This window comes from Colius striatus, chromosome 7 (assembly GCF_028858725.1).
Source record: "Colius striatus isolate bColStr4 chromosome 7, bColStr4.1.hap1, whole genome shotgun sequence".
Taxonomy (NCBI): Eukaryota; Metazoa; Chordata; class Aves; order Coliiformes; family Coliidae; genus Colius; species Colius striatus.
The window spans coordinates 1,207,086-1,221,916 of NC_084765.1; the positions used below are offsets into that span (position 1 = coordinate 1,207,086).

A 14,831-nucleotide genomic window follows, 5' to 3' on the forward strand; every position below is an offset into this window, starting at 1 on the left:
ACGAAGACGAAGGCTTCCAGGAGGAAGTAGGTAGCGCTGTACCAGCCGTTGAGGAACAGCAGCACCTGGAGCGGCGCCGAGGAGCGCTGGCGGCCTGCGGGAGCGCGGCGGCCATGGCTCGGGGCGGCACGGGCCGGCCCCGGCGCCGCTCGCCGCTCCCGCCCTCTCCCCTGCTGCGGCCTCCCTTCCCCTCCCCGCCCAGCCCCCGCCGCCCTGCTCCCGCTGCCCCGCTCGGCCCCTCCGAGCGGCCCCGGCCCCGCGCCGCGCCGCGGCCCAGCGCTCACCCCTGGGCGCCATCTTCCGTCTCCATGGTGACGGCCGCGCGCGGGAACGGGCCGCGCTCTGCGCCCGGAGCCCGCGGGTTCGAGCCCCGCGTCCGGCACACGGCGCCATGGCGATGGCCAGGCTGCGGGTTCGAGCCCCGCGTCCGGCACACGGCGCCATGGCAACGGCTGCGCTCTGCGCCCGGAGCCCGCGGGTTCGAGCCCCGCGTCCGGCACACGGCGCCACGGCGACGGTGAGGCTGCCGGTTCGAGCCCCGCGTCCGGCACACGGCGCCACGGCGACGGCCAGGCTGCGGGTTCGAGCCCCGCGTCCAGCACACGGCGCCACGGCGACGGCCAGGCTGCGGGTTCGAGCCCCACATCCAGCACACGGCGCTGCGGGGAGCCACCGCCGGGCCCCCACCTCGGCCCCACCGACCCCTTCCCCCCTCCCAGGGGTAAAGCGAGGCGGGAGCGGCCCCGTTGCGTGGCTGCAAGTGCAGAGCTGGTGGGAGGAGGGCAGGAGAGGGGAGAGCAGGGGGTAGGGGGGCTCCTGGGGTGTGCAGCCCACCGGGCAGCCTCTGCAGAACACACACTTCTTTACCCTTTATTTCTTTACTTCCTTTATTTCTTTACTGCTTACAAAACCCTCCAACTCCCCACAGAGGCTGCGGCGCTGGGATGGGCAGCGAGGCTCTGGCTGACTCCCAGCAGCAGGAGGAGGAGGAGGAGCCATCCATGAGGTGGGGATTGCTGGTGAGTTGCCCAGAGCCGCAGGGAATCAGCCATGGAACTGAGCAAACTCTTTGCGCAGCCACAGCGAGTCCTGGTAGAAGAGAGGGTCACCCAGATGCACCGCCGTCCTCTTGTAGAAGTAACAGTAGAGCACGGCCGCTGTGGGAGGGAGCAGGGTGAGGCCAGGGCCCCCCAAGGGCTCCTCAGAGGGCAGGACCCCAGCTGGGACCCTGCAACCACGAGCTCTTACCCAGCCTCTGGAACACAAAAAGGGTCTGGAGGCCTTGGGTCCACACGAAGCGGCTGGAGTCCCGCCAGCGCAGGTTCTGAGACAGGCAGACAGGCAAACACAGACACACACACACAGGCAGGAGCTGGGAATCACCCCTGTGCCTCTGGCTCGCTCAGCCCCAAGGCTGTGTGTGGGCCAGGGGTGCTGCTGTGGGCTGGAGGGCAGCCCCTCACCCCAAAGGTTAAGCAGCTCAAGGGATTTAACCAGCGAGTCGGGATCTATTCTGGCTTCAGACTTGAGATCCCTGTAAATCCCCATCAATCCCCTGCCTGGGCAGTGTGGGCAGCCCTAGGGCTGCAGCCCAGGCCCTGCTCCCCTGGGGCAGGGGGCTGGGACTGACCCTCCCTCAGAGCCCCAGGGGCTGGGCAGGCAGTGGGCTGCTCCTTTAGCGGCTAGAGCAGGACATAGGACGAAGAGGTTGTGTGGGCAGAGCTGGGCTGCCCTTGAGAGCCTTCAGTGCCCCTCATGCCGAGGGGGCTGCCCCAGCCCTGAGTGCTGCTGTTTGCTGGGCATTAACCCCAGGGAAAGCAGGAGCTGCTGTCACAGCCTGCAGGGAGGATTAACCCCAGTGTGGGCTCCTCTGCCAGCACAGAGCCAGAGCTGCTGGGCTCCTGCCCCTGGGGAATGGGGCTGGGATGGGGCAGCTCCCTTCCACAGACTCATTTGGGTTGGGGAAAGGCCTTGGAGCTGCTGGAGCCCACCCCCAGCCCAGCACTAACCCTCAGCACCTCAGCCCCACAGCTTTGGGATCCCTCCTCATCCCGTTCCAGCCCGATGCCTCCGCAGGGCTCGGGCAGGGGGACACCAAACTGTCCCTGAGGTGCCAGACCATGGCCTCCCTCTGCCCTCAGGAGCAGCCCCCAGCCCCACACACCATAATCCAGACGTGGAAGGAGATGCTGAGCGCCAGGTAGGCTGCTGACAGCACGATGGTCCCCTTGAACTTGTGGAAGAGCAGATTGACCAGCCCAGCCTGGAAAACGAAGGTGTTGAAGAACATGAGGAAGATGATGATGACGTTGAAGAGAATAGCAATGTCCTGGATGCTGCAGGAGAAAGAGAGAGACATGGTGAGACATGGTGTGCCAAGGCTGCCAAGGAGCTTTAACTTGTGTTGAGGGGGAGCTGCCCATTCCCTGCTTGGTGCTCACATGAAGAGGACGAGCTGCACGGCTGGGGCCGTGCGCAGCAGCTCTGAGAAGGAGTTGACAAAGAGGTCGTAGAAAAGCAGGAGGAACTGCAGGAACAGCACCAGGCTGTAGTTACTGGTCTGGAGCATGTTGGAACCTTCATCCCCAGGAGCAGAAGCAGCTCATGGCGTGGAGCTGAAGGGGCTCAGCGTCGCCTCTCGCCGCAGCGGGGACCTGGGGGAGGTTGTGGAGCGAAGGTTGGAGGAGTGCAGGTTTCCCTGGGAGAAGTGGAGGTTTCCTTTCTCAGGGAGGGACAGACCCAACCCTCCTCTGCCAGGAAACTCCAGGAAGAGTCAGACCAACAGCAGCTCCTGCCCGTTCCCAGCACAGAGGACGTGGAGCCGTGCTCTGCCGGCGATGAGCTGCCTCCCCTCAGCTCCACTGAGTGGCTTCAGCTTCAGTCTCTTCCCTCCTCCACCCTCACGGCAGAAAGCAGGTGAAGCAACACAGAGCCAGGGAGCAGCAGCATCCAGGCAGGTCCCTCCCCTCCCCTCCCCTCCCGCTGGCCAGGGCTGCCTGGGGCTCCGCGGGCAGCGCGGTGCTGAGCCGGCCACGCCGCAGGAGCACGTCTGGGCACGTCTCACCCCACCCCAGGACCCGGGCAGCGGCTCGGGGACGGGATGAGGGCGCTGGGGACCGGGCAGGAGGCACTGCCGTCCCGCTCCCAGGTAAGGGGCGGACGGGGGGGTCTGGACGGAGCCCCCCGTGCCCTGGCAGGCCCGTGCCGCGCCGTCCTTCCCTCAGCGAGCCCCGGCGATGGCGGTCTGTGGGGAGCAGGGGTCCTCGCCCCCGCGGCCTCCTCTCCGTCCCGCGGGGACGCAGCTTTGGGGGCAGAAGCGGCCCCGCCCCGTCCCCCCTCGCCCCGCAGCCCGTTCCCCCGCCGCGGTGGGGCCGCAGCCCCCGCGGGGTCCCTTCCCCGCGCCCCGCGGCCCGCGCTGACCTGCGGCCGCCACCTTCCGTCCCCACGGCAACGGCGGCCCCGGCGGGAGCCGCTCCGGCCGCCGCTCTCTGTGGCCGCCGCTCTCCGCGCCCGTCGGCGGAGCCACCACGGAGACGAGCGGCCAGAGCGGCGGCGCCCAAGATGGAGGCGGCCGGGGAGGCCGAGCGGGCGGAGGCGCCGAGGTACCGGCGCCGCGGCCGGACGGGCCCCGAGGGCTCGGCACAGGCGCCGGGGGGCCGCGGGGCCGGGCGGCGGCTGGCGGCAGCGGGTGGGCCCCGCGCTCCGCTGCTCCGGAGCCGCCCGGGGTGCGGGGGTGCGGGGAGGGACGGGCCCGTGAGGGACGGGGCTGACCCGGCTCAGCCGGGGACGAGACGCAAATAGCTGCTGCTGGGGGCAGATGCAAATCGCCGGGCGGATGAGAGCGGCCCCGCTGCCGCACGCCGCCCCCGCTGCAGCCCGGCCGGGCGCTGGGGTGGAGCCGGGGGCTGGAGGGGGCTGGGCTGTTGGCTAGAGAGATGGTAAGAGTGTTGCCTGAATGCCTATGGGCTCTCGGAGCCATCCTGGAGCTCTGTGCTGCAGGACCTGGGCACTTGGAGCTGGTGGAGCCAGGCACAGGCACATCCACCCTCGAAGCCAGCGGGGTGCTGGCAAGGTCAGTGAGGTCAGGACTTTGAAGCCAAGCCCAAACATGTTGAGAGGAGGCCACACAGCATCTACCACACAGGGCAACACATCTGCAGAGCTTGGGGCTGGAGAGGGAGCAGGCTCAGAGCTCTGCAGGTCCCAAACAGTGTCCCTGCCTTAGGGACAGGCCTGCTGAGGGCAGCTCTCCTGGGCTGAGGGCAAGCTGGAGACACGTTTCATTGAGGAACATGGAGAGGTCCCCAGGGACCAGAAATGAGATCATTTGACAGAATCCCCCAGTGCTGGGGCTGGAAGGGCCCTGCAGAGCTGCCCCAGCCCCTGCTCCAGCAGGTTCCCCTGGCTCAGGGGGCACAGGAACGTGTCCAGGTGGGCTTGGGAACCTCCTGAGGAGCCTCCACAGCCTCCCTGGGCAGCCTGGGCCAGGGCTCCCTCCCCTCAGCACCAAAGGACTTTCTCCTCCTGGGCCAGGGGAGCTGTTTGTGTCCCAGCCTGTGCCCATCACCCCTTGCCCTGGCACCGGCCACCACACACCAAACACTGGCCCCAGCCTCCTGACACCCACCCTTTAGGCACTCAAACGTGTAGCTGAGGGGGAAGAAGATGTAGAGGGTGAAGGTGGAAGCTGCAGGTGTGCATGGAAGGGAGGGGAAGGGATTGGACCAGCAGGGACAGGGGATGAGGGGAAGGTGCAGGGCTCCAGGACAGCTTTGGACTCTCAAGTCCAGCATGCTGGGGTGCTGCTTTCACCCTGCCCACCCCACAGCCCTGAGCAGGCAGCTTTGGGTGCTGGTTCCCCTTTCAGGCTGACTCCTCCCCTGGGGAGCGCAGCCACAGAGCTCTGGCAGAGCCTGAGCTTCTCCCTCTCAGTCTCTCTCTCTCTCCCCAGCCATAGGCACCCTCAGCCCATCGCCGAGATGCTGGACGTGCCCTTCCTGCCCTTCTGTGCCTTCCTGTGCTGCCTGGGCATCGTGTGCGTGGCCTTTGTGGGCGCCTGGTGCCAGCACTGGCGAGGGGGCTTCGCCTGGGACGGCAGCGCCCACATGTTCAACTGGCACCCGCTGCTGATGGTGACGGGGCTGGTGGTGCTGTACGGCGCGGGTGAGTCCCGGCACCGCGGCCCCTCTGAGCCCCTGCACCCCTCTGAGCCCCTGCCCCTCTCTGAGCCCCTGCCCCTCTCTGAGCCTCTCTGAGCCTCTCTGAGCCCCTGCCCCCCTCTGAGCCCCTGCCCCTCTCTGAGCCTCTGAGCCTCTCTGAGCCTCTGCCCCTCTCTGAGCCCCTGCCCCTCTCTGAGCCTCTGAGCCTCTCTGAGCCTCTGCCCCTCTCTGAGCCCCTGCCCCTCTCTGAGCCCCTGCCCCTCTCTGAGCCTCTCTGAGCCTCTCTGAGCCCCTGCCCCCCTCTGAGCCCCTGCCCCCCTCTGAGCCCCTGCCCCTCTCTGAGCCTCTCTGAGCCTCTCTGAGCCCCTGCCCCCCTCTGAGCCCCTGCCCCTCTCTGAGCCTCTGAGCCTCTCTGAGCCTCTGCCCCTCTCTGAGCCCCTGCCCCTCTCTGAGCCCCTGCCCCCCTCTGAGCCCCTGCCCCTCTCTGAGCCCCTGCCCCTCTGCCCCTCTCTGAGCTCCTGCCCCTCTCTGCCCCCCCTGCTCCTCTCTGAGCTCCTGCTCCTCTCTGAGCCTCTGCCCCTCTCTGAGCTCCTGCTCCTTTCTGCCCCCCCTGCCCCTCTCTGAGCTCCTGCTCCTCTCTGCCCCCCCCGCCCCTCTCTGCCCCCCCTGCCCCTCTCTGCTCCCCCTGCCCCTCTGCTCCTCTCTGAGCTCCTGCCCCTCTCTGCCCCCCCTGCCCCTCTCTGACCCCCTGCCTCTCCGCCCCCCCCCCGCCCCTCTGGCCCCTGTGCCCCCGCCTGAGCCCGTGCCCCGTGCCCCCAGCCGCGCTGGTTTACCGGCTGCCCTGGGGGCGGCGCGGCGGCAGGCTGCTGTGGAAGGCTGTGCACGGCGCGCTGGCGCTGGGGGCGCTGGCGCTGGCGGTGCTGGGGCTGGTGGCCGTGTTCCGCTTCCACGCCGCCCGCGGGACGCCCGACGCGTACTCGCTGCACAGCTGGCTGGGGCTGGCCACCGTGCTCCTCTTCTGCTGCCAGGTGCGTGGCGCCCCGACCCTCCCCGCAAGCCCAGAGCCTCGCTCGGCCTCGCCCCTCACCTCAGTCTCCCCGCAGTGGCTGGCCGGCTTCAGCGCCTTCCTGCTGCCCTGGGCTCCCGCCTGGCTCCGTGCCCTCTACAAGCCCGTCCACCTCTTCTTTGGCTCCACCATCCTCCTGCTGGCTGTGGCCTCCTGCGTGTCAGGCATCAACGAGAAGCTTTTCCTCAGCCTGTGAGCGGCCTGGGAGCCCTGGGGGGGGCTGGGGGAGGGTTCTCTCGGGAGCAGCAGGGTGATGCCCAGCTCCCTGCGGGCTGGGGCGGAGCTGGGCACGGCAAGGAAAGCTCCGGGCCCCTCCTCGTTCCCTCAGGAAGAACGGGACGACGGAGTACAAGCTGCTGCCCGCCGAGGCCGTGTTTGCCAACGTGCTGGGGCTGCTGCTGCTCCTCTTCGGGGTGCTGGTGCTGGGGGCCCTGGCCAGGCCGAGCTGGAAGCGCCCCGACGCCGCCTCCCCGGACTCGTGCCAGGTAGCGGCTCCCGTCGGGGCTCGGGGCGGGCGGGGGCGGGCCGTGCGAGCCCCGGGCTCAGCGCTGCCCTGCCCTTGCTCCCCCCCTGCAGCCGCTGCTGGGCGCCGAGCGCTGAGGCCGAGCCGCTGCTCCCCGCCCCCGGCGCTTCTCCTCCCTCCCCCTGCTCTGCTCGCCGCCCGTCGACGCTCAGCGCAGGGACGGCCTCGGCTCCTCGCCGCGGTGAGGATGTTTGGTTTTTGCCTCCTTTCGGGGCCTGGGGAGGAGGGCAGCTACGGTGGGATGCTCCTGCCTGCAGCCTCCTGCAGCCTCCACTGCCAGCCCCCAGCCTCTCCTGCCAGGACCACTCGCCCTCCCTGGGCTCTCAGCAGGAGCTGTCAGAGCCTCCTTGGGTCAGAAGCCACCACAAAAGCCTTCAAGTGCCTTGGAGTGCTGCTTCCCCCCAGCCCTGGGACCAGCTCCTGTGCCAGGGCCTCAGGACAGAAAGGGACCCCCCACACTGTGCCTTCCCCCTGCGGGTGGGGGACGAGCCGAGCAGCCCCCCCAGAGCCCTCATGGACATGGAATAAAGCTCTGGGCTTCTGCACTGCCCTTGCACCCGTGTCCTTGGGGACAGGAGGGGGCTCTGGGGCTGTTTGGGAAGGGTGGGTGCCTGGGGAGCAGGTCCTGCTGCTCAGCCACGCTGCCTCGGGGTTGAACCAGCTTGGCCTGGCTGGCTCCTCCCAACACAACCTTCCCCGAGCTCCCCTGGCCCCCTGCTCACCCCTGCCACAGGGCCAGCTCTGCCCCAGCCCCTGCCTCCTCCTCCAGGCCCCTCCACCCCGTGCCCAGCCTTGTGTGAGCCTCGTGCTCTCAGCCAGCCCCAGCAGCTTCCTTCCTCCCCAGCACAGTCACACGCTGCAGCACAGGAGGGGTTGAGTCTCTGCTCCTGTCCCCCACACCCAGGGGCCACGTCCTGGCCAAACTGGGTGCAGCCCTGTCACCCCCCCACCCCCCTCCCCTGGGGATGGACCCTCTGCACCAGCCTGGGGACACACAGAGCTTTATTTGGGGGTACGCTGGCAGTGCAGTGAGGGGGTGACCCCGAGGGCCAGCTGCTCAGCTCCTCAGCCCCTCCAGCACAGCCCTGAGCACGGCAGCCACAGCCACAGCCCCGGGGTCAGGCTGCTGCAGCTGAGCTGAGCTGATGTAACTGGCCCTGCCCGCCCCGGCCTCCATGTGCCTCGTGGCCTCCGCCGCCGCCCCGGCGCGCTGCAGGGCAGGGAAACACGGGGGGGGGTGTGCTCAGGGGGGGTCTGAGCCAGCCCCACACACCCCACACATCCCCCTCCCACCCTGCCAGCCCACCCTGGGGACCCCCCCCACCTCACCACATACCTCCACGGCCGTGGCCAGCACCTGCAGCAGGTCGGCGCCGGGGCTGCGCAGAGCCTGCAGGGCCTGGGCTGCAGCACACAGCGAGTCCAGCTGCCACACAAACACACCAGCACACGGTTGGATGGCTGAGAGAAGCCCTGGGAGCTGCTGGAGAGCACCCCCTGCCCAGCCCAGCACTGAGCCACAGCCTCAGCACCTCAGCACCACGGCTTTGGGATCCCTCCAGGGCTGGGCACTCCCTGGGCAGCCTGGCACAGGGGCTCACACCCCTCTCAGGGAAACAGCTCAGCCCCAGCTCCAGCCTCAGCCTCCCCTGGGGCAGCTGCAGCCCCTTTTCCCCTTGTCCTGTGGCTCATGGCTGGGAAGAGACTGACACCCCCCTGCCTGGGCTCCTGTGCCCCTCCTCTCCTTGCTCAGCTGCAGGGGGTGGCTGCTCTGGGTCCTGCCTCCCAAACCCTCAGCTTCTGGGGCAAAAGTGGGGAGCTGGAGGCCGTGGGGTGGTGAGGCTGCAGGTGTTGAGCCCAGCCCCGTGCTGAGAGGAGCCTCAGCACCAGCCCTTTGCTCCCCACCCTGGGCTGTGGGGCTGGATGTCGTGACAAGGTCCCACAACCATAGAACTGGTTGAGTGGAAAAGCCCTTGGAGCTGCTGGAGCCCAGCCCCTGCCCAGCCCAGCACTGACCCAGGGCTGTGGGGTCCCTCCAGGGCTGGGCACTGCCCCAGCTCCCTGGGCAGCCTGGCACAGGGGCTCACACCCCCCTGGGGCAGCCGCAGCCCCTTTCCTCTTGCCCTGAGGGAGGTTGCCCCACATCCCCCATCACTCACCATGGTCCTGTCCCCCGGCGCAGCTCCCCCGTACCTGTGCAGGATGGACACGGGGTGGGGCTTGTCAGGGTGCCACAGTGGGATCAGGGGGTCGCTGTGGCATCCCCCCTTCTCTCCCCCAGCCCCCAGCACTCACCTCTGCATGGCTTCGATGCCAGCGTCCATGGCATCAGCCCACGCCGGGGGGTCGCTGCGGCGCAGCAGGGGCCGCGCGGCCGCCGTCAGGAACAGCCCGTAGAGCTGCCAGGGACGGCCAGGGAGCCCCCTCAGCGCCTGGGGGGCTGCAGGAGGAGCCAGACCCTCACCCCTTCCCCCTCACTCACCACTCCAGAGGAGCCCCCCATCTTCTCCAGCAGCAGGTCAGCCAGGGCGGAGAGCAGCTGGGCCGGGGCTGCCGGCGGGGGCCCGGCACGCAGCCACTCCTGGATGGCTGCAGGGAGGGAGGTGAGGGGCACATGGGGGCCCTGGGGACCCCTGACCCCTCCCTGGGGAGCCCTGTCCCTCTTGGGGACAAGGAGGGCCATCCCCACCGTGCCTTGGGGCGGCTGCTGCTGGATGCAGAGGCATTTCGAGGCTGGCCTAGGTTGTGGGGACCCTCTTCTGTGGGAAGGGGTGACTTGGGGGGCACCTGGTCGCTTGGGAAGGGGCTGCTGGGGGGGGGGCTGTCCCCTAGGAAGGGATGGCTGAGGGGGGACACCCTGTGCCCTCAGAAGGGGGCAGCTTGGAGGGACTCTGTCCCTTGGGAAGAGGCTGCTGGGGGCACCCTGTACCCCAGGAAGAGATGGCTCAGGGGGACCCTGTTCCCTGGGAAGGAACAAGCTGTGGGGATCCAGTTCCCCAGGAAGGAACAGCTGGAGAGGATCCTGTCCTCTGGGAAGGAGCTGCTGGGGAGACCCTGTGCCCTGGCAAGGGAGAGCTCAGGGGACCCTGTTCCCTGGGTCCCCCCCTCCCAGGCCCCCTCCACGACGCACCTCGGGCAGCCCGGGCGTGTGTGTGCCCGCAGTCGCCATCGCCCGCCGCACGGTCCAGCTCGTTGAGCTTATCCTGCACATCCAGGAGGGTGCTGCACACCCTCTGCAGCACCAGCTGTGCCCGTGCTGCACCAGGCCCTGTGGGCACCACACAAACACAGAGACACTGAGGCTGGGAAAGGCCTTGGAACTGCTGGAGCCCTCCCCCAGCCCAGCACTGACCCACAGCCCTCAGCACCTCAGCACCACGGCTTTGGGGTCCCTCCAGGGCTGGGCACTGCCCCAGCTCCCTGGGCAGCCTGGCACAGGGGCTGACACCCCTCTCAGGGAAACAGCTCAGCCTCAGCTCCAGCTTCAGCCTCCCCTGGGGCAGCTGCAGCCCCTTTTCCCCTTGTCCTGTGGCTCATGGCTGAGAAGAGACTGACACCCCCTGCCTGGGCTCCTGTGCCCCTCCTCTCCTTGCTCAGCTGCAGGGGGTGGCTGCTCTGGGTCCTGCCTCCCAAACCCTCAGCTTCTGGGGCAAAAGTGGGGAGCTGGAGGCCGTGGGGTGCTGAGGCTGCAGGTGTTGAGCCCAGCCCCGTGCTGAGAGGAGCCTCAGCACCAGCCCTTTGCTCCCCACCCTGGGCTGTGGGGCTGGATGTCATGACAAGGTCCCACAACCATAGAACTGGTTGAGTGGAAAAGCCCTTGGAGCTGCTGGAGCCCAGCCCCTGCCCAGCCCAGCACTGACCCAGGGCTTTGGGGTCCCTCCAGGGCTGGGCACTCCCCCAGCTCCCTGGGCAGCCTGGCACAGGGGCTGACACCCCTCTCATGGAAACAGCTCAGCCTCAGCTCCAGCCCCAACCTCCCCTGGGGCAGCTGCAGCCCCTCTCCCCTTGTCCTGTCACTCGTCACTGAGCCCATCTCCCTGCAGCCTCCTGTCAGGGAGTGTCAGAGTGCTCCTGTCTCCCCTCAGCCTCCTCCAGGCTGAATCCCCCCATTCCCTCAGCCCCTTTGTGTCAGCCCTGCCCATCCCTGGGGGCACTGGAGCTGCCTGGGGCTGCCTGTACCTGTGCTGGCCTCACGCTGCGTGGTCCCAGCTTTCTCCTTTGGTGCTGGGATCTCCTGTCTCTGGCTCGTGGCAGGTGCCTTGGTCAGGTTGGGCCAAGCCATGGCCGTGGTGTCAGCATCTGGAGTAGCAGGAGACGAGAGAGCAGCGAGAGCTGGGCTGTGGCAGCTCAGCTGCATCCTCACCAGCGTGGCCAGCATCCAGGGCAGCCCAGCACAGCCCAGTGACCCTGGCCCTGGGTGCTGAGCACCCCAGTGCCCCCCACCCCACGGGCACACGCTCACCAATCAGCCCCACCAGCTCCTCATCCACCAGCATGAGGGTGAGGGACACCCCCACCATCTCCAGCGCCGTCATGAAGGAGCCCACCAAGGCCCGTGCCACACGGACACCTCGCTTCTCTGTGGGGAGGGGGAAGATCAAGAGCAAAGGGGGGTGTTTGCAGGGAGGGACCCCAGAACACAGGAGGAGGAGAGGCAGGGAATGGTGCCCCCAGACCCCCCAGTGCTCACCCAGGCAGCGCACAGCCACGCCAGCCACGATGCTCAGCTCCAGGCAGGACAGGCCCCCCAGGTTGTTCACCACCAGCACCACAGAGGCTCCTGCAGGGTGGGGAAGGGGATGCAGCATGAGACCCCCGCCCAGGGGGAGCACAGGGGGGGCTGCAGAGGGCCTGGGGGGCTCACCGGGGCTGAGGGGCAGGCGGGAGGCGCTGGACGGGTCCGTCATGTGCGTCAGCATCGTCTCCACGGCCTCGTCCGCTGGCAGCAGCTGGGGGGCACGGGGAGGGGGTGAGGGCAGAGCTGGGGGGCTGGGGGGCATGGGGAGGGGGTGAGGGCAGAGCTGGGGGGCTGGGGGGCATGGGGAGGGGGTGAGGGCAGAGCTGGGGGACTGGGGGGGCACGGGGAGGGGGTGAGGGCAGAGCTGGGGGGCTGGGGGGCATGGGGAGGGGGTGAGGGCAGAGCTGGGGGACTGGGGGGGCACGGGGAGGGGGTGAGGGCAGAGCTGGGGGGCTGGGGGGCACGGGGAGGGGGTGAGGGCAGAGCTGGGGGGCTGGGGGGCATGGGGAGGGGGTGAGGGCAGAGCTGGGGGACTGGGGGGGCACGGGGAGGGGGTGAGGGCAGAGCTGGGGGGCTGGGGGGCACGGGGAGGGGGTGAGGGCAGAGCTGGGGGGCTGGGGGGCATGGGGAGGGGGTGAGGGCAGGGCTGGGGGGCTGGGGGGCACGGGGAGGGGGTGAGGGCAGAGCTGGGGGGCTGGGGGGCATGGGGAGGGGGTGAGGGCAGAGCTGGGGGGCTGGGGGGCATGGGGAGGGGGTGAGGGCAGAGCTGGGGGGCTGGGGGGCATGGGGAGGGGGTGAGGGCAGAGCTGGGGGGCTGGGGGGCATGGGGAGGGGGTGGAGGCAGAGCTGGGGGTCTGGGGAGCTGGGGGGCACGGGGAGGGGGGCAGTGGGACCCCACTGACCTTCATCCTGCGCACTCCTGCCTCGCCGTGGATGCCTGTGGGGAGGGGAGGGCATCAGCCCACGCTGCCTTGGGGGGGTGACAAGGGGGAGAACAGGGAGGGGGCACAGTGGGGGCAGCTCCTCACCCAGGCCCAGCTCCATCTCGTCGTCTGCCAGCTGGAAGGTGGGCTTGGAGCCCGGCACGCTGCACGGGGACAGGCTGAGCCCCAGGGTACCTGGGCAGGAGGGGAGGGGGGTAAAGCAGGGGGCATCTGGGGCTGGTGGGGGGCAGGGGGAGGCTGTGGTTTGTGAACTGCCAGGAGGGATGAGGGGGAGCAGCAATGTGGAGAGAGACCTGCGTGGTTACAAACTAAACATGAGCAGCAACGTGGCCTCGTGGGCAAGAAGCCAATGGCAGCCTGGGGGGCAGCCAGAGAGTGTGGGCAGCAGGGCCAGGGAGCTTCTGCACCCCTCTGAGGCCTCATCCTGAGCCCTGTGGCCAGTGCTGGGCTGCCCAGCTCAGGAGAGACAGGAAAGTGCTGGACAGAGGCCAGTGCAGGGACAGACATCAGGATGCTGAGGGGATGGGACATGTGTGAGGAGGAAAGGCTGCAGCCCTGGGGCTGCTCAGCTCAGGAGAGAAGCCTGAGCTCAGGGGCACCTCAGCAATGCTGCTCAGGCCCTACAGGCTGCAGAGCCCCAGGGGGGGCTGTGGGGCACATAAGGGGTGATGGGCACAGGCTGGGACACAAACAGCTCCCCTGGCCCAGGAGGAGAAAGCCCTTTGGTGCTGAGGGGAGGGAGCCCTGGCCCAGGCTGCCCAGGGAGGGTGAGGAGGCTCCTCAGGAGGTTCCCAACCCCAGCTGGACACGTTCCTGTGCCCCCTGAGCCAGGGGAAGCTGCTGGAGCAGGGGCTGGGGCAGCTCTGCAGGGCCCCTCCAGCACTAGGGACACAAAGCACAACCCCCCAGGAGTCCCCACACACCTACCCATGGCTTTGGCAGCCGCCGACACCTTCTCAACGATCTCATCCAGGCCGACCCCCGCCTCAGCCAGCGCCCCCGCGACCTGCCAGAGACAGCGTCTGAGACACCCCCTCCCCGGAGGGAAGCCCTCTGCAGCGCCGTGTCCCGGGGGCCTCCCGGGGCTGACCTTGTGCAGCAGCACGGTGCCGCACAGCCCGCGCCTCCCGGCTTTCTTGGGCGCGGCGAAGGCGCTGTCGTCGCCCACCACCACCATGCGCACGGCCGCGCCCTCCGCCCGCGCCCGCTCCAGCGCCAGCCCGAAGTTCAGGCGGTCCCCGGTGTAGTTCTTCACGATCAGGAGGGTCCCGGCTGGCAGAACATAAGCGGGGAAACGGGGTGAAGCGGGGGAAGGGGGTGAAGCGGGGAAAGGGGGTGAAGCAGGGGAAGGGGGTGAAGCAGGGGAAGGGGGTGAAGCGGGGGAAGGGGGTGAAGCAGGGGGAAGGGGGTGAAGCAGGGGAAGGGGGTGAAGCAGGGGAAGGGGGTGAAGCGGGGAAAGGGGGTGAAGCGGGGGAAGGGGGTGAAGCAGGGGAAGGGGGTGAAGCAGGGGAAGGGGGTGAAGCGGGGAAAGGGGGTGAAGCGGGGGAAGGGGGTGAAGCAGGGGAAGGGGGTGAAGCGGGGAAGGGGGTGAAGCAGGGGAAGGGGGTGAAGCGGGGGAAGGGGGTGAAGCGGGGGAAGGGGGTGAAGCAGGGGGAAGGGGGTGAAGCAGGGGAAGGGGGTGAAGCAGGGGGAAGGGGGTGAAGCAGGGGAAGGGGGTGAAGCAGGGGAAAGGGGGTGAAGCAGGGGAAGGGGGTGAAGCAGGGGAAGGGGGTGAAGCGGGGAAAGGGGGTGAAGCGGGGGAAGGGGGTGAAGCAGGGGAAAGGGGGTGAAGCAGGGGAAGGGGGTGAAGCAGGGGAAGGGGGTGAAGCGGGGAAAGGGGGTGAAGCGGGGGAAGGGGGTGAAGCAGGGAAAGGGGGTGAAGCGGGGAAAGGGGGTGAAGCGGGGGAAGGGGGTGAAGCAGGGGAAGGGGAGGATGGGTGAAGCTCTGTGTGTGTGTGTGCGTGTCTCTACCTGCCCCAGCCTGTGTCACCGCACGGATGGCCGCCAGGATGCTGCCCACAGCCGGGGACGTGAACACGGCGCCGGCCACCACGCCGGTCAGCATCCCCTTCCCGATGTACCCTGCGGAGAGAGGAGCGCGTGTGAGGCTCCGTGTCCCCCCTGGGCCCCGTGAGCAGCGGGGGAAGGGTCTCACCTGCGTGTGCGGGCTCGTGGCCGGACCCCCCCCCCGGAGATCAGCGCCACCCTGCCCCGCACGGCGCCCAGGTCGTGGCGCAGCACCACGCGGTGCCCCTGCAGCAGCCGCAGCCCGGCGTTACACGCCACCAGCCCCGCCAGGGCGTCGTCGGCACAGCCCGGCACCGACCTCACCAGCTTCTTGGGGACCTGCAGGCGCGGAGGG

At 69.0% G+C, this 14,831-nt stretch overlaps 3 protein-coding genes across 6 annotated transcripts; 1 reads left to right on the plus strand and 2 right to left on the minus strand.

The window, feature by feature from the left end:
- Positions 1-887: 887 nt before the first annotated feature.
- On the minus strand, positions 888-6,819 carry TMEM138 (transmembrane protein 138). 4 transcript variants are annotated; one of them, XM_062000648.1, is made up of 5 exons: positions 6,247-6,817; positions 2,442-2,654; positions 2,165-2,336; positions 1,249-1,324; positions 888-1,157 (listed from the first exon to the last, which is right to left on the minus strand). In XM_062000648.1, the coding sequence occupies exons 2-5, from the start codon at positions 2,567-2,569 to the stop codon at positions 1,045-1,047; spliced, it is 489 nt and encodes a 162-aa protein (XP_061856632.1). In that variant the 5' UTR covers positions 2,570-2,654; positions 6,247-6,817; the 3' UTR covers positions 888-1,044. The 4 variants fall into 4 exon arrangements, with proteins under 4 accessions (XP_061856632.1, XP_061856634.1, XP_061856633.1 ...); XM_062000650.1 differs by having other exon boundaries at positions 2,442-2,698; XM_062000649.1 differs by lacking the exon at positions 6,247-6,817 and adding an exon at positions 3,421-3,564.
- Positions 3,536-7,293, plus strand: LOC133625860 (lysosomal membrane ascorbate-dependent ferrireductase CYB561A3). The gene is made up of 6 exons (XM_062000638.1): positions 3,536-3,602; positions 4,952-5,163; positions 5,979-6,187; positions 6,263-6,417; positions 6,554-6,710; positions 6,802-7,293. Exons 1-6 carry the CDS (start codon positions 3,562-3,564, stop codon positions 6,823-6,825), a joined length of 798 nt encoding a protein of 265 aa, XP_061856622.1. The 5' UTR covers positions 3,536-3,561; the 3' UTR covers positions 6,826-7,293.
- A 447-nt stretch (positions 7,294-7,740) lies between these two features.
- TKFC (triokinase and FMN cyclase) lies at positions 7,741-14,714 on the minus strand. Its single transcript, XM_062000612.1, has 16 exons — positions 14,625-14,714; positions 14,441-14,551; positions 13,521-13,702; positions 13,358-13,436; positions 12,515-12,604; positions 12,389-12,423; positions 11,613-11,697; positions 11,439-11,528; positions 11,211-11,327; positions 10,928-11,047; positions 9,879-10,016; positions 9,231-9,337; positions 9,044-9,147; positions 8,908-8,941; positions 8,085-8,174; positions 7,741-7,958 (listed from the first exon to the last, which is right to left on the minus strand). The coding sequence occupies exons 2-16, from the start codon at positions 14,532-14,534 to the stop codon at positions 7,806-7,808; spliced, it is 1,518 nt and encodes a 505-aa protein (XP_061856596.1). The 5' UTR covers positions 14,535-14,551; positions 14,625-14,714; the 3' UTR covers positions 7,741-7,805.
- Positions 14,715-14,831: the final 117 nt, after the last annotated feature.

Coding starts and splice junctions, on each gene's coding strand:
- TMEM138 (XM_062000648.1), bottom strand. CDS start 2,569: ATGCTCCAGACCAGTAACTACAGCCTGGTGCTGTTCCTGCAGTTCCTC. Junction 1,325..2,164: donor CCTTCCACGTCTGGATTATG/GTGTGTGGGGCT, acceptor TGCCTGTCTCAG/AACCTGCGCTGGCGGGACTC. Junction 1,158..1,248: donor TTTTGTGTTCCAGAGGCTGG/GTAAGAGCTCGT, acceptor TCCCTCCCACAG/CGGCCGTGCTCTACTGTTAC.
- LOC133625860 (XM_062000638.1), top strand. CDS start 3,562: ATGGAGGCGGCCGGGGAGGCCGAGCGGGCGGAGGCGCCGAG. Junction 5,164..5,978: donor GGTGGTGCTGTACGGCGCGG/GTGAGTCCCGGC, acceptor CCGTGCCCCCAG/CCGCGCTGGTTTACCGGCTG. Junction 6,711..6,801: donor CCTCCCCGGACTCGTGCCAG/GTAGCGGCTCCC, acceptor CCCCCCCTGCAG/CCGCTGCTGGGCGCCGAGCG.
- TKFC (XM_062000612.1), bottom strand. CDS start 14,534: ATGCTGACCGGCGTGGTGGCCGGCGCCGTGTTCACGTCCCCGGCTGTG. Junction 11,048..11,210: donor GGAGCTGGTGGGGCTGATTG/GTGAGCGTGTGC, acceptor CTGCTACTCCAG/ATGCTGACACCACGGCCATG. Junction 9,148..9,230: donor TGGGGGGCTCCTCTGGAGTG/GTGAGTGAGGGG, acceptor CGTCCCTGGCAG/CTCTACGGGCTGTTCCTGAC.